This window comes from Saimiri boliviensis, chromosome 11 (genome assembly GCF_048565385.1).
Source record: "Saimiri boliviensis isolate mSaiBol1 chromosome 11, mSaiBol1.pri, whole genome shotgun sequence".
NCBI lineage: Eukaryota > Metazoa > Chordata > Mammalia > Primates > Cebidae > Saimiri > Saimiri boliviensis.
In genome coordinates, this window is record NC_133459.1 from 98,932,089 (window position 1) to 98,958,241 (window position 26,153).

Below are 26,153 nucleotides of genomic sequence, written 5' to 3' on the forward strand. Positions count from 1 at the left end.
GCCAAGGAATGCAGTGTGGTGTGTAGGCAGTTGTTATGGACAAGAATAGAGAATCTGCTATTATAAGATTATTACTTTTCACCTTAGATGGTACATTTAATTGTTGGTGGGATTTATTTATTTATTTATTTTGAGATAGTAATTCACTAGTAACAATGTGAACTGTTTTATGCTGTGGTTTCTTAAAAGAAGTTTACTTATTCCTAGAATTAGAGCTATAACCCTAGTAATAAAAAATGCTAACTTAGGTTTCATTGTTCTATTTTGTTTGCATGTTTTGCTGTTTGTCAGCTGAAGTAAAAGTAGTTATTAGTTTCTGGAAACCTTTTTATACTAAACATTTTTACAGGTATTTCATAATTTTTCATCCAGGCTTGAGCTTCAGGTTGAATTATTAAAGGGAAAAATATTTTTATTGGAATTTGTTTGTGCTTATAGTGTGCAAATCAGAAGTTTCTTTTTCGTATTTTGAAAATTCCTGTTTTCAATTAGAATGCAGATTATTTAACATACTACTATCTTTATCTATTATTTAAGTCTACAAATGGGTCACTTACTTTTGAAGGAAATTGTACTGATGTGGTACTTCTCCCTACATCAGTACAATTTCTTTCAAAAGTAAGTGATCCATTTGATACCCGCCACCTTTCTTACATAATAGCCCCTTCTCGCTAAATAAAATCATGCTTATTTGGTTGAACAGATGATGTAAGTCATTTTCTTACAAGGAAAATTAAGAACGTTGGCTACTAGATTTAGTTTGTTGGACATGACACTGGCTGAGATTGACAAAAGGGGATTAAATAAGTAAATACACACACCCAAATGTGTGCACATATATATATATATATATATATATATATATATATAGTATATATATGTCCATTACCTTTAAGTTTGTTTAAGTTTGCATGTTGCAAATATGTTCAGCTTCATCAGTTCTCCATACTACTTTAATCCTCCTCATATCTAAAACAACTACTGTACAAGAAGATGAAGATTGGGGTCATAATAGTAGTATCATAGGGTGTTGTTTTGAATATTAAAATCAAGTCAATTAATTGGAATTATATAACGACATATGCCCAGTAAAATGGAAATACAAGTGAAGATTGATTTTTTACTTGAGCATATTGTATCTTTTTTTTTTTTTTTTTTTTTTTTTTTTTGGAGACCGAGTTTCGCTCTTGTTACCCAGGCTGAGTGCAATGGCGCGATCTCGGCTCACCGCAACCTCCGCCTCCTGGATTCAAGTGATTCTCCTGCCTCAGCCTCACAAGTAGCTGGGACTACAGGTGCGTACCACCACGCCCAGCTAATTTTTGTATTTTTAATAGAGGTGGGGTTTCACCACATTGTCCAGGATGGTCTCGATCGATCTCCTGACCTCAGGTGATCCACCCTCTTTGACCTCCCAAAGTACTACGATTACAGGCCTGAGCCACCGCACCTGGCCATGTTTATGCCCTTTCAAAAAAGTTCAGCGTTGAGGCTTTGGTTGACTCTAGTTGTACAACTATTTAGCAAAGATCCTTCACCAAAAGTCATTTACAAGGTAGAAAAATGTCATACTGGCATGGCATGGTGGCTCACGCCTGTAATCCTAGCACTTTGGGAGCTGCAGCAGGTGGATCATGTGGTCAGGAATTTGAGACCAGCCTGGACAACATGGTAAAACCCATCTCCATTAAAAATACAAAAATTAGCCTGGCATGGTGGTGCGTGCCTGTAATCCCAGATACTTGGGAGGCTGAGGCAGGAGAATCGCTTGCACCAGGAGGCAGAGGTTGCAGTGAGCTGAGGTCACGCCATTGCCCTCTAGCCTGGGCAACCAGAGTGAAACTCCATCTCAAAAAAATGTGTCATATTTGAACACTATGTACATAAGACTACAGTGGCCACAGAAAGGTGCCGAAAAGGCTAGAAATTAAGGGATATTGTTTATGCTAGAGAAACCCCCTCTCAACCTCCAACACCTCCTTCTGTCTTATTTTAGTTGGTGAAAGCACACTGAGATCTAACAAGCAGTCTCCATCCGTTTCACCACATATTACAAATTTAGCACGTGCTATATTTACTTGAAACAGGGCTTTTCTAGATCACAGTAGAGGTGAGGACAGTTAGAAATGTTAATTTTCATCTGTTTTACCGTCCTGTAGGCTCCTGACAAGTATACACTGTGTGCATTCTTGTTAGGAAAAACTTTGAACAAATTTCTGGTTTGGAGAATGCTCTTCACGAATACATATGGTATTTAGGATTACACAAAAATGTGAAGAGGTCGGCCGGGCTCGGTGGCTCAAGCCTATAATCCCAGCACTTTGGGAGGCCGAGGCGGGTGGATCACGAGGTCGAGAGATCGAGACCGTCCTGGTCAACATGGTGAAACCCCGTCTCTATTAAAAATACAAAAAAAATTAGCTGGGCATGGTGGTGCGTGCCTGTAATCCCAGCTACTCAGGAGGCTGAGGCAGCAGAATTGCCTGAACCCAGGAGGCGGAGGTTGCAGTGAGCCAAGATTGTGCCATTGCACTCCAGCCTGGGTAACAAGAGCGAAACTCTGTCTCAAAAAAAAAAAAAATGTGAAGAGGTCTATAGGGAATAAACTTGATAAGCCAAAGAACTCTTTTTGTATGGCATTATTAATTTATTCAACTTTTATTTTAGATTCTGGGGGTACATGTGCAGGTTTTTTACAAAGGTATATTGCATGATGCTGAGGTTTGGAATACAATTGAACCCATCACCCAGGAAGTGAGCATAGAACCCAGTAGGTAGTTTTTTTTTCCCCTTTGGTATATAAACTATTTATTAACGGACAAGGCCTACAGACTTTTTTCTCCTTGGACACACCCACAGTGTGGTCTTGGTGTGCTGGCCGTGGACATGAAGGCCCCAGAAGTGGCGCAGCCGTCTGTGGGCCCGAATCTTCTTCAGTTGCTCCAGGTCTTCCCGGAGCTTGCTGCACAGACCATTGGCTGGGACCTGGCTATGTTTTCCATCCTTTACATCCTTCTGTCTGTTCAAGAACCAGTTCGGGATCTTGTACTGGCATGAATTCTGCATAATGGTGATCACATGTTCCACCTCATCCTCCGTGAGTTCTCCTGCCCTCTTGGTGAGGTCAGTGTCTGTTTTCCTCAACACCACGAGCGTATCTTTGGCCCACACCCTTAATGGCAGTGATGGCAAAGGTGATTTTCTGCCATCCATCAATGTTGGTGTTGAGTACTCGCTAAATATGCTGGAACTTTTGAGGGATCACTGGAGACATAGCAGCAGCACAAGCAGCAGCGTGTAGGCCTCCTGTGGAAGAGCCCAATAGGTAGTTTTTCAACCCTTTGCCCCTTCTACCCCATCTTGTATTTCCCAGTATCTATTCCCATTTTTATGTCCATGTGTACCCAATGTTTAGCTCTCACTTATAAGTGAGAACAGTATTTAGTTTACTGTGTCAGTTTGCTTAGGATAATGGCCTCTATCTTCATCCATGTTGTTGCAAAGAACATGATTTTGTCCAAAGAACTTGTAAAGGAAAGGGGATTGTGTGTGTGTGTGTGTGTGTGTGTGTGTGTGTGTGTGTGTGTGTGTGTGTCAGAGTCTTGCTCTGTCACCCAGGCTGGAGTGCAGTGGTGCAATCTTAAGCTCACTGCAACCTCTGCCCCACCAGGTTCAAGCAAATATCTTGCCTCAGCCTCCAGAGTAGCTGGAATTACAGGCGCCTGCTACCACACTTTGCTAATTTTTTTGTTTTGTTTTGTTTTGTTTTGTATTTTTAGTAGAGACGGGGTTTCACTGTGTTAGCCAGGATGGTCTCAATCTTCTGACCTCGTGATCTGCCTGCCTTGGCCTCCCAAAGTGCTGGGATTACAGGCCACTGAGCCTGTGATTATGAGCCACTGCACCTGGCCCATAATTTTTATCAAGTTAGAAATTACGTTTTATTTAAGTAGAGCCTAAATGATGTACAGTGAAAAATAGTAGTGTATTCTGCACCATCTCTGACCATCCCTTCCTGTGTACATATATATCAGCTTTTTTTCTATAATTAATACATCCTGTTATACATCAGAATATACTGTAGTGCTAAAAAAAAGAACTGTCTAACCTGATTCTGATTCAGTTGAATACCCCAAGTTGATATGCAGTCTGAATAAGCCATTAGGTTTCAATTTAGTCACTTTTCCTGTTCAAATTGAATTAATGATTTAGAAAAACAGCCATTCTCAAAGTGTGGTTTTTTGTACTCTTCAAGCACCTCAAGACTCTTTCAAGATTGAGGTTTTTAGATTTTGTTTGTAACTAATCATCTTGAAACTATCAGCCAGGCAGTGGCTCACACCTGTAATCCCAGCACTTCGGGAGGCTGAGGCCAGAGAATCACTTGAGCCCAGCCCAAGAGTTCAAACCAGCCTGGGAAACATGGCAAAACTTCATCTCTACAAAAAATACAAAAATTAGCCAGGCACGGTGTCATGCGCCTGTAATCCCAGCTACTGGGAGGCTGAGGTTGGAGGATTACTTGATCCCAGGAGGTTGAGGCTACAGTGAGCAGTGATTGCATCACTGCACTCCAGACTGGCTGACAGAGCAAGACACTATTGCAAAAAAAAAAAAAAAAAAAAAAAATCACTGGCCGGGTGCAGTGGCTCATGCCTGTAATCCTAGCACTTTGGGTGGCCAAGGTGGGTGGATCACCTGAGGTCAGGAGTTCAAGACCAGCCTGGCCATCACAGTGAAACCCCATCTTAAAAAAAAAAAGAAAAAGAAAAAAAAAAATCACCTAACAAGTTTTGGTGTAGTATCAAAGAGGAATATCCTCAATTATCTGAAAATGCCATTAAAATATTCCCTTTTCCAACTACATTTTTGCTTAAGGTTGCCTTGGAACAAAAACCTTTGAGATTTGTTGTCTTTTTGTGCAGAGGGGGTGGGCAGGGGCAGGGAGTGGAGAGAGTATGAAGGTGAATTTTTATTTAGAATGATGAAAGAAATAATACATAGCTCATTTTGAAAAGCTAACAAATTTGGGGCACAGTGGCTCATGCCTGTAATTCCAGCACTTTGGGATGCTGAGGCGGGTAGATCACCTGAGGTCAGGATTTCAAGACCAACCTGGCCAACTCGGTAAAACCCCGTCTCTACTAATACAAAAATTAGCCAGGCATGATGGTGCACGCCTATTATCCCAGCTACTCAAGAGGCTGAAGCAAGAGAATTGCTTGAACCTAGGAGGCGGAGGTTACAGTGAGCCAAGATTGTACCATTGCACTCCAGCCTGGGCAACAAGAGCAAAACTTCCTCTCCAAAAGAAAAAGAAACCTTGCAAATACCAATGAACAACAGAAAGTGAACTCAAGAAAGTGTTAACTGTGAAACCATCACCATCAGTACCATAAATTTAATCACCTCCAAAAATGTCCTCATGTTCCCTTTGTTCTCTTTGGTGGTTTTTTCCTGTGTGTTAAGAGGATTTAAAGACTTCAATACAGTAATGTTAATCATAGGCCTTATATTGTACAGTATATCTCCAGAACTTCGTTTTGTTGTATTATGGAAACTCTGTACCCTTTAACCAATACCTCCCCAGGCCCTGGTAATCACCATTTTACTCTCTGCTTCTATGACTGTTTTAGACTCCACATGTAAGTGAGATCATTCAGAGTTTGTCTTTCTGGGTCTGGTGTATTACGCTTCACAAATTTCCTCCAGGCCCCTCTATGCTGTGGCAAGTGGCAGGATTTTATATTTCTTCTTTAGTGATTTCTCCTTGATTTCTTCACTGTTTTGGTTTCTTCAATGTATTCCTTTTCAAAATGGAAAAGAAAGCAAATGAAAGTCAGGTTTCCTAGACTTTGAATCTTGGAAGTTAATTTGGGACAGGTGGTCTGTAAGCCGTGAAGCTGGATTAGGGCTAGTTATAGAGAGCAGCAGGTTATCTACTTCAGCAGCAATAGCTTCAGTAAATCAGCATTTCTGGATTTGAATGTTTCCATGTGAATTTGAAACCTAAATCTAGTTTACACTTAGTAACAGATTATTTTAAGGTTATTGGTTTTAGATACTTTCTGCTTTTAAATTTACAAACTGGTCATTGTCATTTTAGGAAGAGACAGTGGCTTTGTTTTAAATGTTAAAAGTGTAGAGAACACCGTGAATACTGTTTCCAAGGCTTTTGTAGCTCTTCTCTTTGGGAGTGGGGCAAGGACATGGTGGGTATGGAGCACAGCTTCAGCTTTCCAGATTAGTTTACTAGCACAATTTCTAAGAGTTACGAGAAACAAAGATCAGAAAATCTAGAGGGTGATTCTTATCACCATCATTGCCAAGAAAAGTTAGGGTTATTGTTTTCTGTCATCCTTAAGATGAATTAATGAAGAATTTTTCTCATCACCCTATCACTTTGTTTTTTAGCCTCCTTATCACTCTTAGGCAATAATAGCTAAGCTGATAGGAAAGCTACTGTGCACATTGTAAGGATTAAAATCTTAAACTTTAGTCCCTTCTAGCCTCTGGACTTTAGCATACAAAGAATATATGTGCTCTCTTCTCAAGGGGACTCAGTACTCCGCAAGGTGGCCTGCACTCATAATTTACTTTCTGAATGAGCCCTTCTGTTTATAGCTGAGAGTTGCCAGTTTAAAAGGAAAGAATATGCTTAGATAATGATATTAACTGACTTTTTTTTCTGTTAACGTCAGAATTTTTAAGTTAGCAGGGATAGCCATTTGTGAGGCGGTGGCAGAATTGTGTTGAATCTGTGTCTGGTTTTTTGATGTGGTCTGTTTTTCAAAATGATTTTGGATACTCTTATTTCTTATACTTATTTCCTTTTAAATCATTTTAAAGCTTCTTGAAGCTTTAAATCTAATTTTGGCACTATGGAATAAGGTATTAACTTGGTGAGGCAAGCTTAGTGACTAAAAATTGTAACTGCCTTAATTGGGACAAATCATAGCTGGCAGCTAAACTCAAAGTTTAATCACGTCCAGCACGTATTAGCTGTTCCAGTCAGAGCCTGATGTGTTAAACAGCCCTACTGTCTATGTGTGGGTGTTCTACGTGTGTAAATATTCTGAAATGAATTAATCTTTTTAGTAGTTCTTTGAAAATTTTCAAGTATTCTCTTTTTTCATACTTAGATGAAGAAAAACTCATCAAATCAATACCAGCAGCAGTTGTATTTAACATCATTTTAGAATTCAGGCTGTTTCTGTTAGCAGAGCTGACCTGTTAAATAGCTTTTAATCATTCATTCCAGCAGAAATTTTAGGAAACCTTAACTTGTAAATATTTTATCTCACCTGAATCATAGGTAGATGAAATGCCCTAGAACAAAGACCTTGAATTTTTAAACTGGATTATATTTTTGAGGGAATTATTCTGCACATCCTCAAGTTGAGATACAGCCTTAACTAAAAATTACCTCTTAAGAATGGATACCTGAGCTCTACTTTTTCTTTTCCAACTTGAATTATCCAAAAGGCTTTCCCCCCACTACAAAAGAAAGGTATATCTTTTATTCATCCCATTTCTTACTGTGGTTCACTGTATCAGGCAATAAAAATCTCAAAGGAAGGTAAAATTCCAGAATGCATAGTCCTAGAAAGAATCCTATGATAGAAATCCAGAAAGGGATTAGGTCAGAAATACTGGAGAATATTGAAAAACTATTTCATCTGGACAACAAACTACTGCCTTCTCTCTTTTTGAGACAGGGTCTTCCTCTGTCACCCAGACTGGAGTGCAATGGTGAGATCGTTATTCACTGCAACCTCTGTCTTCCAGGTTCAAGCAATTCTCCTGCCTCAGCCTCCCAAATAGCGAAGATTACAGGTGCCTACCACCATACCCAGCTAAATTTTGTATTTTTTGTAGAGATGGGATTTCACCATGTTGACCAGGCTGCTCTCCAACTCCTGACCTCAAGTGATCCACCCACCTTGGCCTCCCAAAGTGCTGGGATTATAGGCATGAGCCATCATGCCCGGTCACCTCTATTTTCTAGGTTAGAATCATTATTAGAAAAATGAGATAGTTATCACAGAGATGTATATCAACACATTTATTTCAATTAAAATGAAGTGTGTGGCAGGGAGCGGTGGCTCACACCTGTAATCCCAGCACTTTGGGAGGCTGAGGCAGGTGGATCACGAGGTCAGGAGTTCAAGACCAGCCTGGCCAATAGGATGAATCCCTGTCTCTACTAAAAATACAAAAATCGGCTGGGCGTTGTGGCACATGTCTGTAGTCCCAGCTGCTTAGGTGGCTGAGGCAGGAGAATTGCTTGAACCTGGGAGGCGGAGGTTGCAGTGAGTGAGCCGAGATTGCAGTGAGTGAGCCAAGATTTGCACTCCAGCCTGGGTACAGAGCAAGACTTGTCGAAAGAAAGAGAGAGAGAAGTGGGGGAGCAGAGAGAGAGAGAGAGAGAGAGAGAGAGAGAGAGAGAGATCTTTTACTTGATTGGTTTGAAAATGAGGACTCAAATTAGCTGGGCATGGTGGCACGTGCCTGTAATCCCAGCTACTCAGGAGGGTGAGGCAGGAGAATTGCTTGAACCCAGGAGGTGGGGGTTGCGGTGAGCTGAGATCGCGCCATTGCACTCCAGCCTGGGTAACAAGAGCGAAACTCCGTCTCAAAAAAACAAAAACAAAACAAAAAAAAAGAAAATGAGGACTGGCCAGCTATTTCCCATAAATTGAATCAGCTTAATCTTTTTTTTTTTTTGAGACAGTCTCACCCTGTCGCCCAGGCTGAAGTGCCATTAGATAAATGTCAGATCCTCCCATTCCAAAACCTTTCTCTCATAGCTTTAGAATGAAGCTCTCCCCTGAATTCTGACTAATCTCTTCAAACCTCTTCTTAAGGTTTACTGACTGCGTATATAGCTACTCCAGTCTTCTAGCTAACCTGTTATTAATTTCATTGACTTTATTTATTTATTTATTTATATTTTTTGAGACAGAGTCTTGCTCTGTCACTCCAGGCTGGAGTGCAGTGGTGCAATCTCAGCTCACTGGAACCGCTGCCTCCCAGCTTCAAAAGATTATCCTGCCTCAGCCTCCCAAGTAGCTGGAATTACAGACAGAAGCCACCATGCCTGGCTAATTTTTGTACTTTTTGTAGAGATGGAGTTTCACCATGTTGACCAAGATGGTCTTGAACTCCTGACATCAGGTGATCCACCTACTTCAGCCTCCCAAAGTGCTGGGATTAACAGGCACGAGCAACCATGCCTGTCCAACTTTACTTTCCATTTTTAGTTCTATTTCAAATCAATTAATCTTCTTTGATGGATCTTTTTTAGAGAAAGACAGTTTTTTCTAATGTTTTAAATGCCTGTTTCATGTCTGTAGTCATTTAAATACTCATATTCCTATACCTGTAATTCCTGAGTGTCTAATCTGACTGTTCAATTGGCTTTGCTTTTACTCACGGTTAATTGGTTCTGGATACGTTCACAATTGTGAGCTTATGTTTGTGGGGAAATCTTTGTGGGAAATCTTTGCTAGCAAAATCAAATATAATGTATCTCTGGAAGAACAACAAAGGCTTCCTACAGATAATTTCCTGCCAAGCATGAGCTCACACTGACCTGAGTTGTGAATTCTCAGAAAAGAGTCTTCTTGTCTCCTTTTCTTTATCCTCATCTTTGTCTTTTTCTTTCAACCATCCAGATAACCCAGACAAAGAAGTTTGCCTGCCCTCTCCTTTGGCTTCTGTATTGTCTCCCTGTGCCACAGAACAAGTTTTATCCCCTTTGTCACTGTCCTTGGACTTTTTAGTTTTTGATCAGCTTTATTCAGGTATAATTGACATGATAAAATTCACTAACTTAAATATACAGTTTGAGTAACTGTCACCATCATGATAATAAAGCATTTCCATTACCCTAAAAGTTATTTCACGCTCCTTTGCAGTCAGTCTCCTCTCCCGAACCCCTGGTGGCGACTGATCTGTTTTCTATCACAGTTCAAGTATCCCTTATCTAAAATGCTTGGGATGAGATGTGTTTTGGATTTCAGATTTTGGAATATTTCAGTTACTTAACGCAGTTAAACATCCCTAATCCAAAAACGCAAAATTGAAATTGTTCAAATGAGCATTTTCTTTGAGCATCACGCCTGGTGTTCAGAAAATCTCAGATTTTGGAGAATTTTGTATTTTCAGATTAGAGATGCACAACCTGTGCTAGAATTTGGCCTTTTCTACAATTTAACATGAATGTGACCATATAGGATACAATGCTTTTTTTCTACTTAACAGAAGGCTTTTGCAATTCATCCGTGTTATTGCATGCATCAGTAGGTTGTTCCTTTTTATTGCTCAGTAGTATTCTGTTATATGGCTATACCATTGTTTATCCATTCATTTGTTGATGGACATTGGGTTGTTTTCAGTTTTTGGCTATTATGCATCAAGCTGCTAGAGAATTTTCATATCAATCTTTGTGAGGATGTATGTTTTCATTTCTCCTGGGTAATACCTCAGATCGTAATGGCTGGCTCATATGTTAAATGCATGTATAACTTTATAAGGAACTGCCAAAATGTGTTCCAAGGGACTGTACCATCAGCAATATGAGAGTTCCATCGGCTTCATATTCCCACAAATTCTTGGAATTATCGATCTTAATTTTAGTAGGTATGTATTAGTATCTCATTGTGATTTTAATTTGCATTTTAAAATGACCAGCGATGTTGAGCATCTTTACATGTGCTTGTTTGTTATTCAGGCATCGCATCTGTTCAAATCTTTTGCAGAGGTTGCGGTGAGCCGAGATCATGCCATTGCACTCCGGCTTGGGCAACAAGAGCAAAATTCCGTCTGGCTTATTCAAGCATTTTTTGGTATTTTTAGTAGAGACAGGGTTTCACCGTGTTGGCCAGGCTGACCTCAGACTCCTGACCTCATGACCACCTGCCTCAGCCTCCCAAAGTGTTGTGATTACAGGCATGAGCCACCGCGTCCAGCCTAAACTTTTTTTATAGTTGTTTCCTTATATTCCTTCAGACATCTTCGCCTTCGTAGTACTAATATTATGAAGAAGGGTTTGTGTTATAGACTAAAGATGTAACAGGAAATTACATTTTCTAACCATGCCATTCATTATTCATTAGTACTAAGTGAATTCGAGAAGAGGTTATCTTTGATTTAAAACTACCATATTTTTTCTTTTTTTTTTTTTTTTTCTTGAGACAGAGTCTTGCTCTGTCTCTCAGGCTGGAGTGCAGTGGCACGATCTCGGCTCACTGCAACCTCCACTTCCCAGGTTCAAGCAATTCTCCTGTCTCAGCCCCTGTCACAGCTGGGACTACAGTCGCATGCCACCATGGCTTGCTAATTTTTGTAGTTTTAGTAGAGATGGAGTTTCACCATATTGGTCAGGCTGGTCTTGAACTCTAGATCTCAGGTGATCCACCCACCTCGGCCTCCCAAAGTGCTGAGATTACAGGCGTGAGCCACTGTGCCTGGTCTAAAACTGCCATCTTTTGACATCATATTTCAATTTCTGATTTTAACTGTATTGACTAGCTGTTGTTTAGGAGTTTCTTGTCATATAATGGGGAAAAATACGTTGAAGCAAAGCTATTAGATAAAAGGAAACTTTTCGAATCGTTTCGCAGCCTGTTAAGTGAAAATTTTGTGTTCAGAATTGTCTAAATTTTGTAAATGGGTATATATCTAGTGAGTCGGGCACTCACTTCCTGGTACTTATGTCAGCCATAAATAAGAGAATGTAAAAATAAACTAAGTTTGGAAGAATGCATTTTAGAAAAGGTAAAAAACTTACACAGGTTATATTAAAACCTAAAGTGTTTGTGGATTATGTGTTATGTGAATTTTGCAAGCAGGTTGCAGTTAAGTCAAATGGGGCATTTAGTTATCTATAGTAATTTAAGGAACTATGATGTTAACGGATTTATTGAAAAGGATTTATTTCAATTATAATTTAAGTGGTGAGAAGCTATTTTTCTTTAAGCTATAAAAAAAATTAAGGTTAATACTATGTCTCTAATACTTTTTCTGATAATGTCTTTAAAAGAAGATAATGTCTACTAGACAAGTAACATTAAAAAAACAATTCATTTACTTGAGAGCTAGTTGTAAAGATCTGAAGGAGAAAAACACTTTTTTTCTCTTACATGGTCAACCCTCAACACATCACAGCACACTACTTAACCAAATGTGTGTGGGGTTTTTTTCCTCTGCATATACCAAGCAATTCTGTAGGATACATCAACTTGGTGTCCTGTTATTCAATTCAATTTTGACTTCAACTACCTGGAGTTAGATACCAGGTTAAGGGCTCAGTTGCACAAGACTGAGGCCTTCACTTCACACACCAATCATACATAAGTAGTAGGTTGTCACCTGTACTTGTGACTGACCAGCTATAAATCCGATTACCACTACCCTGTCCTGGGGTTTAATTTGCTAGAAAGGCTCACAGAACTCAGGGAAACACGTATGTTTGCCAGTTTATTATAAAGGATACTGTAAAGGATACATATGAACAGCCAGATGAGGAAGTACATAGGACAAGGTCTGGAAAGGTCCCCAGGTCCAGGAGTATTTTCCCCTGTGGAGTTGGGGTATGCTATCCTCCCTGCATGTGGATGCACTGACCAACCCGGAAGTTCATCAGGTCTTTTTTACCTATTGATTGATTGAGACAGGTTCTTGCTCTTTCACCCAGGCCACAGTGCAGTGGCACAATCACAGCTCGCTGCAGCCACTACCTCCCAGGCTCAAGGGATCCTCCCACATCAGCCTCCTGAGTAACTGGGACCACAGGCACCATGCACCGCCATGTCTAGCTAACTTTTTGAATTTTTTTTGTAGAGTTGGGATCTACCTATGTTACCTAGGCTGGTCTCAAACTCCTGGGTACAAGTGATCCTCCTGCCTCAGCCTCCTGAGTAGCTAGGACTACAGGCATGCTCTGAGATACCTAGATTTTAAAAAAATGTCCTGGCCAGGCACGGTGGCTCACATTTGTAATCCCAGCACTTTGGGAGGCTGAGGTGGCCGGATTATGAGGTCAGGAGTTGGAGACTAGCCTGGCCAACATGGGGAATCCTCATCTCTACTAAAAATATTTAAAAAAAAAAAACCAGGCACGATGGCTCAAGCCTGTAATCCCAGCACTTTGGGAGGCTGAGGCGGGTGGATCACGAGGTCGAGAGATCAAGACCATCCTGGTCAACATGGTGAAACCCCATCTCTACTAAAAATACAAAAAACTAGCTGGGCGTGGTGGCGCGTGCCTGTAGTCCCAGCTACTCAGGAGGCTGAGGCAGGAGAATTGCCTGAACCCAGGAGGTGGAGGTTGCGGTGAGCCGAGATCATGCCATTGCACTCCAGCCTGGGTAAGAAGAGTGAAACTCCGTCTCAAAAAAAAAAAAAATTAGCCAGGCATGGTAGTGGGCACCTGTAATCCCAGCTACTTGGGAAGCTAAGGCAAGAAGAATTGCTTTCTCCTGGGAGGCGGAGGTTGCAGTGAGCTGAGATCAGACCACTGCACTCCAGCCCAGGCGATCAATGTGAGACTCCGTTTCAAAAAAAAATTTTTTTTTCTTAGACACAGGATCTGTGTGGCCCAGGCATCGTGAACTCCTGGCCTCAAATGATCCTCCTGCCTTAACCTCCCAAGTAGCCGACATTACAGGCATGATCGGCCACACCTGGCTATATTTCTTACTTCACAAAAGAGGTTTGTAGGTGTACCTTATATTGACATATTATTTTAATTTTATATCTTTCAGATATTTGGATTTGACCTCCATTTTGGAATTTATCTACACTTGAAATGCCACCAGCAGTTGGAGGTCCAGTTGGATACACTCCCCCAGATGGAGGCTGGGGCTGGGCAGTGGTAGTTGGAGCTTTCATTTCCATCGGCTTCTCTTACGCATTTCCCAAATCTATTACTGTCTTCTTCAAAGAGATTGAAAGTCTGTTCCATGCTACCAGCAGCCAGGTGTCATGGATATCCTCCATAATGTTGGCTGTCATGTATGGTGGAGGTAAGTACCCATTAAGGCCTACTCTTTTAATTTTCATGAAGCAGCCAGAGTCTGTGTATTAGGTAACTTAAAAAAATAAATAAATAACTTATTCCCTGAGATGTTTTGAAATGTTATTTCTTTTTTTTTTTCTTTAAAACTATGGAACCCTTCACAAATTTGCGTGTCATCCTTGCGCAGGGGCCATGCTAATCTTCTCTGTATTGTTCCAATTTTAGTATATGTGCTGCCAAAGCGAGCACTGAAATGTTATTTCTTAAAATTTGGTGTTTAGAATCATATTTTTCATTCCTGATAACAACAGCAACTCTTGCTATAGTATACTATAGTATTCCAAAACACAAATGAGAAATTGTGAGGAACCCTGATTTGCTTCAATTGAAGTATCACTGAACTTAAAAGACTGTTATAAAAATGATGCATGCACAACTTTTTTTGTTGTTGTTGTCTCTGCTAGACTCTTGAAATGTAAACAAATGCAGATTTTAAAAAATTGATGTTGGGAGCCTCAAAATAAGTCAGACTAGCCCAAATGGTATGGTTCAAAGTCTCAGGTAAAATCTTTATATGTTAGAATTAACTGACTAAAACCTCCTCCATATTACTTGTGTTGTTATGAGTCCTAAAAGTATGTCAGCTGCATCCTAAAGTTAAGTTTTATCATTTCCTTCTCTTTTGTTTTCTTTGGCATATTGTAAAGGAAATGTAGAGAGTGAGTTGCTTACTTAACATGATTTAAAATACTGTTTCTAGCCAATATCAGGATCCTAGTTTTCAGCTATAAATAACTTAGCCTTAGGCTGCTGAGGTGGTGGCAGATTCAACCAATATGTGTCAAGTTCTATGAATATATTCAGCACTGGGCTAGGTGTTGTGAGTGACAGAAAACACTGATCCCTTCCATTGAGAAGTTTATAATCCTTTTGAGACAGTATGTGATCATGAAACAGGAATAAGCAGTTATAATAATAATTTCATTAAACCTATAATTGTACAGAAGAAACAGGTAACTGGCTGCCATGGAGAGAGAGAAACTGGGTGGCTGGGAACAGGAGTAGAAAGGCTTATGTTTCCACTGTTTTTTGGTTTTGGTTTTGGGTGTTTTGAGACTGTGTGTCTTGCTCTGTCACCAGGCTGGAGTGCAGTGATGCAATCTCGGTTCACAGCAACCTCTGCCTCCCAGGTTCAAGGATTCTTCCGCCTCAGCCTCCCAAGTAGCTGGGACTACAGGCGCGTGCCACCACGCCCAGCTAATTTTTGTATTTTTAGTAGAGATGGGGGAGGGCTCCCCATGTTGATCAGGATGGTCTTGATCTCTTGACCTCATGATCCGCCTGCCTCAGCCTCCCAAAGTGCTGGGATTGCAGGTGTGAGCCACGGCGCCCAGTCATTTTTCCACTGTTTATCTTTTTGTGCCTTTACATTTTAAACATAGGCCTATTTTGTCTATTAAATTAAAGGACCTAACTGCTGAATTGTAGTTTTGGTTTTTTTAATAAGTTCAGAGAAGGGCCGGGTGCGGTGGCTCACGCCTATAATACCAGCACATTGGGAAGCCAAGGCGGGTAGATCATGAGGTCCAGAGATCGAGACCATCCTGGTCAACATGGTGAAACCCCGTCTCTACTAAAAATACAAAAAAATCAACTGGGCATAGTGGTGAGTGCCTGTAATCCCAGCTACTTAGGAGGCTGAGGCAGGAGAATTGCCTGAACCCGTGAGGCGGAGGTTGTGGTGAGCCGAGATCGCACCATTGCACTCCAGCCTGGGTAACGAGCGAAACTATACCTCAAAAAAAAAAAAATAAGTTCAGAGAAATCAAAAGGTACTTTGGGCATTAGCTTTTGAGAGCCAATAATTTTGCAGGTTTAGAACTCCATTCTGCCAGGATTTTAATCAGGTTTTGACTATGATGGCTTGAAGAAATTGGTATAAACATTATACAGAGATACTCCAGGTGTTCAGTGTGTTCTTAAGTTGACTACAAACCAGAAGTTTACATGTTGCAATTCTGTGCTACCAGAGAGCTAGAGAGCCACTTGTGTTTTGCATCAAAAGTAAATGATGTCAGTTAAATTAATTGCACATGACACTTTTCTTTGAGGAAACAGTTCCTTTTTTGTCCTTACTCAATTAGTGAGATAGCTAGCACATTTTTTTTTTTTTGAGTTTATAATAGGCCTGTAAACCGTACTCCTTCCTATTTTTAATGATAGCTAATTAGGGCCATCCTTCCTGAAATAACACTAAAGGACAAAAGCCTATCATGAGCCTTCTTGCAGAATTTTTACTAAATAGGTTATTTTGTTTTGTTTGACTTCTAAGTAGTGTATCCCCTAATAGTTTTCATCACTTTTAGACAACTGTCATAATCCTTTAACTTGTTCACTTGGACCACAATCTGAACACTAATATGTTTTGAGATATGGTTGGTTTTGTTTTCTTTTTTAGTGCTTTGGGTCAGAGATATACAGTGGTGGTTGTTAAAGTATATTTTGGGGGTAAGAGATCTTAGCTGCCTACTTTTGGTTTGTTTTTCCATTTGTTTAAAACCTGAAAATATAAATTTACATATTTTCAGTTCCACAATGGTCATCTTAACACTTTTGGTTTCGAATTTTAAATATTTCAAAAACTTAAACTTCTATGATATTAACTTCTATCACACAGAGTCAACAGTGTGGTGATATCGTGATAGTGATCTTTGTTTCCTCAGACAGGGTTTCTCTCACCCAGGCTGGAGTGCAGTGCCAGAATCACTGCAAACTGTGGCCTTAGCTTCCCTGGGCTCAGGCAATCAATCCTCCCACCTCACCTTGCCAGGTAGCTGGGACTACAGGCTCGCACCACCACGCCTGGCTAATTTTTCATTTTGTAGTTTTCTGTAGAGATGGGCTATTGCAATGTTGCCCAGGCTGATCTTGAACTCCTAGGCTCAAACAATCTGCCCACTTTGGCCTCTCAAAGAGCTGGGATTACCGGCATGAGTCATCATGCTTGTCCTGGTACTTTTCTTTGTAATTCTGAGTGTACAAAATCTTACGACTAACTTAAAAAAAAATTTTTTTTTTTGAGACAGAGTCTCACTCTGTCGACCAGGTTGGACTGCAATGGCATGATCTCTGCTCATTGCACTTCTGCCTCCTTGGTTCAAGCAATTCTTCTCAGCCTCCCAAGTAGCTGGGACTACAGGCGTGCACCACTACGCCCACATAATTTTTGTATTTTTAGTAGAGACTGTGTTTCACTATGTTGGCCAGGCTGGTCTCAAACTCCTGACCTCAGGTGAGCTACCTGCCTCAGCCTCCCAAAGTGCTGGGATTACAGGTGTGAGCCACTGCACCTGGCCTAAAAATATTTTATAAGTATTATTTCAGTATGCAATTCTTTCATCTTACACAAGCTATAAATTCAAATTATTTTCTTTCTTTTCTTTTTGAGACAGAGTATCGCCCAGGCTAAGTACAATGGTACAATCTCTGCTCATTGCAACCTCTGCCATCTGTGCTCAAGCAATCCCCCTACTCAGCTTCTGAGTAGCCAGGACTGCTGGTGTGTACCACCACACCTGGCTAACTTTTTCATTTTTTGTAGAGATGGGGGTTTTGTCACGTTGCCGAGGCTGGTTTCAAACTCCTGTACTCAATCGATCTGCCTTGCCTTGGCCTCCCAAAGTGCTGGGATTACAGATGTGAGCAACAATGCCTGGCTCAAATTATTTTCAAATGAGCTGTGATCTAATATTTTCATGAATTGATTGTCTTAGTCTGTCCAGGCTGCTGTAACAAAGTACCTTTGACTGGCTAATTTATAAACAATAGAAATGTATTGCTCGCAGTGGAGGCTGGGAAGTCCAAGATCAAAGTGCCAGCAAACTAGATAACTAGTGGTGGTGCCTTCTGACTGTGTCCTCATGTGACAGAAGGGAAGACAAACTCCCTCAGTTTACTTTTTATAAGGTACTGACAAGCATACGAATTCTGGGGAGTTAGCAACATTCAGACCATAGCAAAAACTTAGAAGGTAGCAGTAAAAACTGCTTTAAGCACATCTTGGGTTAAGCATGAAATCTCTCCTGGCAGCCAGGTGGTTTTTTTTTTTTTTTTTTTTTTTTTTTTTGAGACAGAGCCTAACTCTTGCCCAGGGTGGAGTGCGGTGGCATGATCTTGGCTCACTGCAACCTCAGCCTCCTGAGTAGCTGGAATTATAGCTGCTCACCACCACAGCTGGCTAATTTTTGTGTTTTTAGTAGAGACGGGGTTTTGCCATGTTGGCCAGGCTTGTCTTGAACTCCTGACCTCAGGTGATCGCCCACCTCAGCCTCCCAAAGTGCTGGGATTACAGGTGTGAGCCATTGGGCCCGGCCGAGGCAGCCAGATCTTGATCTAGCACCTTAGAGAGACTTGGTCCTCTGAAACACATGAATAATCAAAAGCTTTAATTCCCTGGGCAACCTCTAGAGGGAAAAAAAAAAGTAAAAAGAGAAAAAAGCTTTAATTCCTTCTTAACATGCTTATCATATGTACATATACAGACATGCATCTATATCTATATGGATGGAGATAGAGAACACCCTCTGTGTCATGTGAAAGCATAAATAAGCATGTACAGTAGTAGTATGATCACTGCCAATATTTATTATTGAGGACCTACTAAACACTTCACATATATTAGTTAATTTTTTATTCTTTGAACAATCCTGTAAGGTAGTTTAGTAATAACCTCTGAGAAACAAAGACAATAATATGGTGGAACCATAACTTAAAATAGGATGCCCTGGGGCTACAGCCTATTATTTTAATATTAGTATTCTATACCACAACTCTGAATAGTAATACTAAACTATAAATAACTGAAGAATTTTTCATAGTATTTATGGAACTAGAATATGCCAATATGTGATTATCAGTATATTCTGAATATGCATATTCAATATGTAATTTTAGAAATAGACTCTAGGTTTAGATAACACTTTTTTGTAATTAAGACTTCTAAATTTGGAAAAGGCAGATTACAAATTATACCTGTTTATAGCAAGTAAGAAGAGAAAGCCAGGCACGGTGGCTCACACCTGTAATCCCAGCACTTCGGGAGGCCTAGGCAGGTGGATCACCTGAGCCCAGAATTACAAGACCAGCCTGGGCAACATGGTAAAACCCTGTCTCTATAAAAAGTACAAAAATTGGCTGGCACGGTGGCTCACACATGTAATTCCAGCACTTTGGGAGGCCAAGGTGGGCGGATCATGAAGTCAGGAGTTCGAGACCAGTTTGGCCAATGTGGTGAAACCTCACCTCTATTAAAAATGCAAAAATTAGCCAGGTTTAGTGGCACATGCCTGTAGTCCCAGCTACTTGGGAGGCTGAGGCAGAAGAATCACTTGAACCCAGGAGGCGGAAGTTGCAGTAAGCCAAGATCAGGCGACTGAGCAAGACTCCGTCTCAAAAAAAAAAAAGAAAATACAAAAATTAACCCAACATGGTGGCATGCTCCCTGAAGTTTCAGCTACTTGGGAGGCTGGGCAGGCAGATTGAATTGAGGGCACAGTGAGCCGTGGTCATAACACTGCCTTCTAGCCTGAGTGACAGAACAAGACCTTGATTCAAATTAAAATTTAAAAAAAAAAAAAAAGAGGCCACTTGACATTTGATTTCTCTTTTCAAAAACTGATACATGGGTCGGGCATGGTGGCTTATGCCTATAATCCCAGCACTTTTGGAGGCAGAGGTGGCAGGATTACTTGAGCCCAGGAGGTTGAGGCTACAGTGAGCTGTGATTGCGCCACTGCACTCTAGCCACAGAGGGAGACTGGTCACAAAAAACTGATACATGAAATGCATAAAATATCTTCTGGTTTCTTATCATGCTTTTCATTAGGTTCCTTTTCTTACATATAAGAAATGCTGATTTTTATGTGCATGTAGTTAGCTGAGGAAATTTACACCGGCTTTCTTTGATAATACTCGATTTCCTATTCTCTTGAGTTGTTACACCCAAGGTTATGTTGACTATTATCTGATTTAATCTTATCCTGCAAGTATTTTTTTCACAGTTGTACTACCATGAAACTTAATATAGGCATAGAACCAAGTAATTCTGAAATATATATTTGGGGGGGTTTTTTTGTTTTTTTGTTTTTTGAGACATGAGCTTCATTCTGTTGCCCAGGCTGGAGTGGCACAATCTTGGCTCACTGCAACCTCTGCCTCCTGGGTTCAAGTGATTCTTCTGCCTCAGCCTCCTGAGTAGCGAGGACTACAGGCATGCACCACTACACCTGGTTTAGTATCTGAATTTAGATGTAACTAGAAACTAGAAAGTTTTTCTTTTTTTTTTTCTTTTTTTTTTTTTTTTTTGAGACGGAGTTTCGCTCTTGTTACCCAGGCTGGAGTGCAATGGCGCAATCTCGGCTCACTGCAGCCTCCGCCTCCTGGGCTCAGGCAATTCTCCTGCCTCAGCCTCCTAAGTAGCTGGGATTACAGGCATGCGCCACCACGCCCAGCTAGTTTTTTTTGTATTTTTAGTAGAGACGGGGTTTCACTATGTTGACCGGGATGGTCTCGATCTCTCGACCTCGTGATCCACCCGCCTCGGCCTCCCAAAGTGCTGGGATTACAGGCTTGAGCCACCGCGCCCGGCAAAAGTTTTTCTTTTTAATCAAGATGACCTAAGCAATACAAGTCTAAAACCTATTTAGATATGTCTCCTATCACTGCCTGTGTGAAATTTAAAACAGAATACTTACTATGTAGGTGTTTTTTGATTTTTTTGTTTGTTTTTTGAGACAGAGTTTCACTTTATCACTCAGGCTGGAGTGCAGTGGCATGATCTTGGCTTACTGAAACCTCCACTTCCCAGGTTCAAGCCATTCTCCTGTCTCAGCCTCCCAAGTAGCTAGGATTATAGGAATGTGCCACTGTGCCCAGCTAATTTTTGCATTTTTAGTAGAGACGAGGTTTCACTATATTGGCCGGACTGGTCTTGAACTCCTGATCTCGTGTGATCCACCGGCCTCAGCCTCCCAAAGTGTTGGGATTATAGGTGTGAGCCACCACTCCTGGCCATTTTCTACATATATGTTAATCATATCCAGATACATCAAAAGCCTCATGAACATCCATTGGCAAGATGTTTTCAGCCTGCCCTGCCTTAAAAGAGAAAGATTAAGGATAACTTCGGGTCTTTTGTATTTTAGGAAAATTCCATCCAGTATTTTTAGATGTAGAACATGCACGATTTATTATGTTTTCTAGCATCTTTATTTTAGTACATATGACTCAGAAATAATTATAGACAACAATATTATCATTGCTGCTTGTTTATTTTGGAGGATTTGTCATTCATTGTCATTCATACTTGTATAGATGTGAGGGAGCAGTTTCCTTTATATTACTACATTTTTGGTTATCTTTTAGGTCCTATCAGCAGTATCCTGGTGAATAAATATGGAAGTCGTATAGTTATAATGATTGGTGGCTGCTTGTCAGGCTGTGGCTTGATTGCAGCTTCTTTCTGTAACACCGTAGAGGAACTGTACTTCTGTATTGGAGTCATTGGAGGTGAGTTACTACCGATTCATTTCAAGCATTAATTTATTGCTGGCTATTTTGTATTTTTTTATCTGCATTCATCTTTCAGATCTCTGGAGTGAAATTCTTTCCTTATAGAAATTACTTGATTATCATTTTGAAGAACTACAGATAAGAGTACTAGAAAAACAAACTTTTAGTAGATATTCCTGAGGGTTAGAGGATACGCTTGATAATTCCTCCCCCATTTTAAAAATCACTAAATTGGCTAGACACAGTGGATTATGCTTGTAATCTTTGGGAGGCCAGGCAGGTGGATCACTTGAGGCCCAGAGTTCAAGACCAGCCAGGCAACATGGTGAAACCATCTCTATTAAAAATACAAAAATTAGCCAGGCGTGGTGGTGGGCACCTATAATCCCCAGCTACTCATGAGGCTGAAACAGGAGAATTGCTTGAACCCAAGAGGCAGAGGTTGCAGTGAGTTGAGATCACGCTACTACACTCCAGCCTGGACAACAAAGCAAGAAAAAAAAATTAGTAAATTAAGATAATGAACTATTGATGAACATAATGAATAAAAGTTATCCATAACCTCACAATCCAAAGAATATCACTATTAACATTTCTATGTATATCCTTCCATGTGTTTTTCTATGCACAGATGCACCTTTTTTAGAGCAAAAATGATCAAATTATATATATTTTATAACCAGTTTTTTTTGCACTTAACAATATATTGGCCAGATGAGGTGGCTCACACCTGTATTATCAGCACTTTGGGAGGCCAAGGCGGATGGATCACCTGAGGCCAGGTGTAGTGGTGGGCAACTGTAATTCCAGCTACTCAGGAGGCTGAGGCAGAATTGCTGAAACTTGGGAGGCAGAGATTGCAGTGAGCTGAAATTGCACCATTGCACTCCAGGCTGGGTGACAGAGTAAGACTCTGTCTCAAAAAAAAAAAAAAAAAAAATTATATATGTATATAATGAACATCTTTCCATGTCATTTATCTTACATTAAATGTTTCTATATATTTCAACTCTGTTCCTGGACTTTTTGTAGTGTTTCTGCACTTGCATTGATCAGTGTTTACTGATTCCTGAAACAGGGCCACACTTTTCTAATGATTGTAGTTTTGTAAAGCGTAGCTCTGTATGTGTTCTCTAAGTATCTTTTTTTTCTTTCTTTTTCTTTTTTTTTTAAATATGGAATGATTCAAGAATTTGTGTGTCATCCTTGCGCAGGGGCCATGCTAATCTTCTCTGTACTGTTCCAATTTTAATATATGTGCTGCCAAAGTGAGCACTTGAAGTATCTGTTAGAATCATTTTACCTTAATCTGATCAATAAAATTCACCCACATTTTCATTGGATTGCATTAAATTGGTATATTCATTTCAGGAACCTTGACATCTTAATAGTGTTGTGTTTTATTTTCCCAAAACTTTGTGTGTATTTTAAATTCTCTGATCTCTTAGGAAAGTTTCATAATTTGAGCATTAGAAATTGCCTGTTTTTAAGTTTTTGGTGTTATAGTGAAAGGGATCATTTTGCATTCTATGTTCTTGCTTTCTTTTTTGTTTTTGAGACAGGTTCTTGTGCTATAGCCCAAGCTGGAGTGCTGTTGTATGATCATAGCTCACTGTAGCCTCAAACTCCTAGGTTCAAGTGATACTCTAGCTTCAGCCACCCAAGTAGCTAGGAATACAGGCACACACTGCCACACCCGGCTAATTTTTGAATTACTTTTTTAGAGATGGGTCTTGCTATGTTGCCCAGGTTGGTCTTGAACTTTTGGCCTTAATCAGTCCTCCCTCCTCGGTGTCCCAAAGCACTGGGATTATAGGTATGAACCACTGCAATTTCTAGTGTAAATTTGTTTTATCTCTACCGTAGACTTAATGATCTTATATGGTTATAATAATCCTTCAGGTGATTTTGTTAGATTTGACAAAATAGACAGTTTTCACCTTCAAATAATAAAAACAACAATAATAAAAATCACATGTATTGGGTGTTTACTACATGCTGGGCACTGTACTAAGTATTTAACAAATCTTTTCTTCCTCACAGCAATGCCCTGCACCCGTTTTACATATTAGGAAGCAGTCATAGGAGGGTTTCATGTCTGAGATTATGCAGCTAGTAAGCACTGATAGTGAGATTTGAATCCATGTCTGTTTTAGAACTCACGTTAAACCACTACATAACATGTCCTCTAGTAGTGAGGATTTTTATCTCCTATCCTTTCCATTATTTATACCTCTTATTATGTATTTATTGATTTTTCCTTTTCATAGGTCTTGGGCTTGCCTTCAACTTGAATCCAGCTCTGACCATGATTGGGAAGTATTTCTACAAGAAGCGACCATTAGCCAACGGACTGGCCATGGCAGGCAGCCCTGTGTTTCTCTCTACCCTGGCACCCCTCAATGAGGTTTTCTTCAGTCTCTTTGGCTGGAGAGGAAGCTTTCTGATTCTTGGGGGCTTACTACTAAACTGCTGTGTAGCTGGAGCCCTCATGCGACCAATCGGACCCAAGCCAACCAAGGCAGGGGAAGATAAGCCTAAAGAATCCCACCAGAAAGCTGGAAAATCTGATGCAAAAAAAGAACGGGGTGATACAAATAGAGATCTCATTGGAGGACACCCCAAAAAGGAGAAACGATCCGTCTTCCAAACAATTAATCAGTTCATGGACTTAACCCTATTCACCCACAGAGGCTTTTTGCTCTACCTCTCTGGAAATGTGATCATGTTTTTTGGACTCTTTGCACCTTTGGTCTATCTTAATAGTTATGGGAAGAGTCAGCATTATACTAGAGAGCAGTCTGCCTTCCTTCTTCCCGTTCTGGCTTTTGTTGACATGGTAGCCAGACCATCTATGGGACTTTTAGCAAACACAAAGCTAGTAAGACCTCGAGTTCAGTATTTCTTTGCAGCTTCCATTGTTGCAAATGGAGTGTGTCATATGCTAGCACCTTTATCCACTACCTATGTTGGATTATGTGTCTATGCGGGATTCTTTGGATTTGCCTTTGGGTGGCTCAGCTCCGTATTGTTTGAAACACTGATGGACCTTGTCGGACCCCAGAGGTTCTCCAGCGCTGTGGGATTGGTGACCATTGTGGAATGCTGTCCTGTCCTCCTGGGGCCACCACTTCTAGGTATAGTATGTCTCCTTACTAATGCGGCTCTGTTATAAAACAAGCACATAAGATGGGAAAGCTGACAGAAAGCAAACTTAGTGAGCTATTTGAGTAAGAGCAAGTCTTTCTCATTTCTGTACCCTTGGTGCTGGCACAATGCTTGGCACAGCGTAAGGGCTCAAATACAGAATCTAATTAAATTAAGCCATCAAGCCAAAAGGTGAGAATTGTCTGTGTTTTTTCCTTTTTTTTTTGAGACAGTGTCTTGTTCTGTCTCCCAGGCTAGAGTGCAGTGACATAATTTCAGCTCACTGCAACCTCAACCTCCCAGTAGCTGAAATTACAGGTGTGTGACACCATGCCTGGCCGATTTTTATGTTTTTAGTAGAGATGGGTTTTGCTATGTTGCCCAGGCTGATCTCTAACTCCTGATCTCAGATGATCACCTGCCTTGGCCTCCCAAAGTGCTGGGATTACAGGCATGAACCACCACACCCAGCCCATGAATTTTGGAAAAACACACAAAAAGCAAGGAAAAAGTTTATTTCAGTAGCAGTAGTATAATAATAACTGCCATGTAAGCTCACAGTGTACCAGAGACTGTTCTTACTGTTTTGTATATCCATGGATGTTATCTACTCTGCTCACCCTTATCTTCAAGGCCTAGCTGAGCCCGTGCCTGATATATGATAAAGGTTCAATAAATATTGCTGAATGAATGATGCCCTGAGTTAGAAAGCCATATGGAATCATATGTCAATTGGTTGTATTAAGTCCTGTTTAAGTGTAAAGTAGGATTTTCCCAGAGATAGCAGTTCAATGAGATGCTAAAAAATTTTACAATAAAAGTTTCATGACCAAAATAAAATTTACTCCCAGACCTCACAAAGCCTTTATGAGAAAAGAATACACCATTTGCCAATTCCTTTGACCTTTGAAACCGTAGAGCAGTACCCTTGTAGCACATGCTTAAGGGTGCAGACTTCAGTCAGACTTTCTAGGTTTAAAGCCAAGTCATTTCACTTCTTAGTTTTGTGACCATGGACAAATTAGCTAACGCCTCTAATTTAGTTTTTAAATCTGTCTAATGAGGATGATAGTAGAATCTGCCTGTTATAAGGATTAAGCACTTAGAATGGCTGTGAGATATTGCTGTTAAATTTTTAGCACTGGCCAAGTGTTCACAGGAATAGTCTGGGGAATGCTAAGAGAGAAAGAGCATTGGCCTGGGTAAATGGAACAGCACTATGGCATTGGACAAGACTCGCAAGCCTCTTTTAGCAGCAGTTATTTCTACAGTGTATTAAAAGAATTTACTCTAGGTGATCCCTGTGTCTCTTCCAATTCCAGTTTGCCAAGAGTTAACTATTTTCAAGTTACTAAAAATAACAGAATATGCAAAGGCCACTTATAATGAGACATTATAAACAGACGATCAGAAA

The 26,153-nt window shown here is 40.4% G+C and overlaps 1 protein-coding gene and 2 non-coding genes across 3 annotated transcripts in view; 1 reads left to right on the forward strand and 2 right to left on the reverse strand.

The window, feature by feature from the left end:
- The window catches only part of SLC16A1 (solute carrier family 16 member 1), a 38,736-nt gene that overhangs the window by 10,605 nt on the left and 1,978 nt on the right, over positions 1–26,153 (forward strand). The window contains exons 2-4 of the mRNA XM_003933475.4: positions 13,770–14,030; positions 21,446–21,589; positions 23,863–24,729. Of these exons, the coding sequence (XP_003933524.1) occupies positions 13,814–14,030; positions 21,446–21,589; positions 23,863–24,729 (1,228 nt within the window). The 5' untranslated portion in view covers positions 13,770–13,813. The remainder of the gene's footprint in view (positions 1–13,769; positions 14,031–21,445; positions 21,590–23,862; positions 24,730–26,153) is intronic.
- On the reverse strand, positions 14,166–14,272 carry LOC120360555 (U6 spliceosomal RNA). Its single transcript, XR_005577020.1, has one exon. It is a non-coding gene; the product is annotated as a U6 spliceosomal RNA (small nuclear RNA).
- LOC120360556 (U6 spliceosomal RNA) lies at positions 22,762–22,868 on the reverse strand. Its single transcript, XR_005577021.2, has one exon. It is a non-coding gene; the product is annotated as a U6 spliceosomal RNA (small nuclear RNA).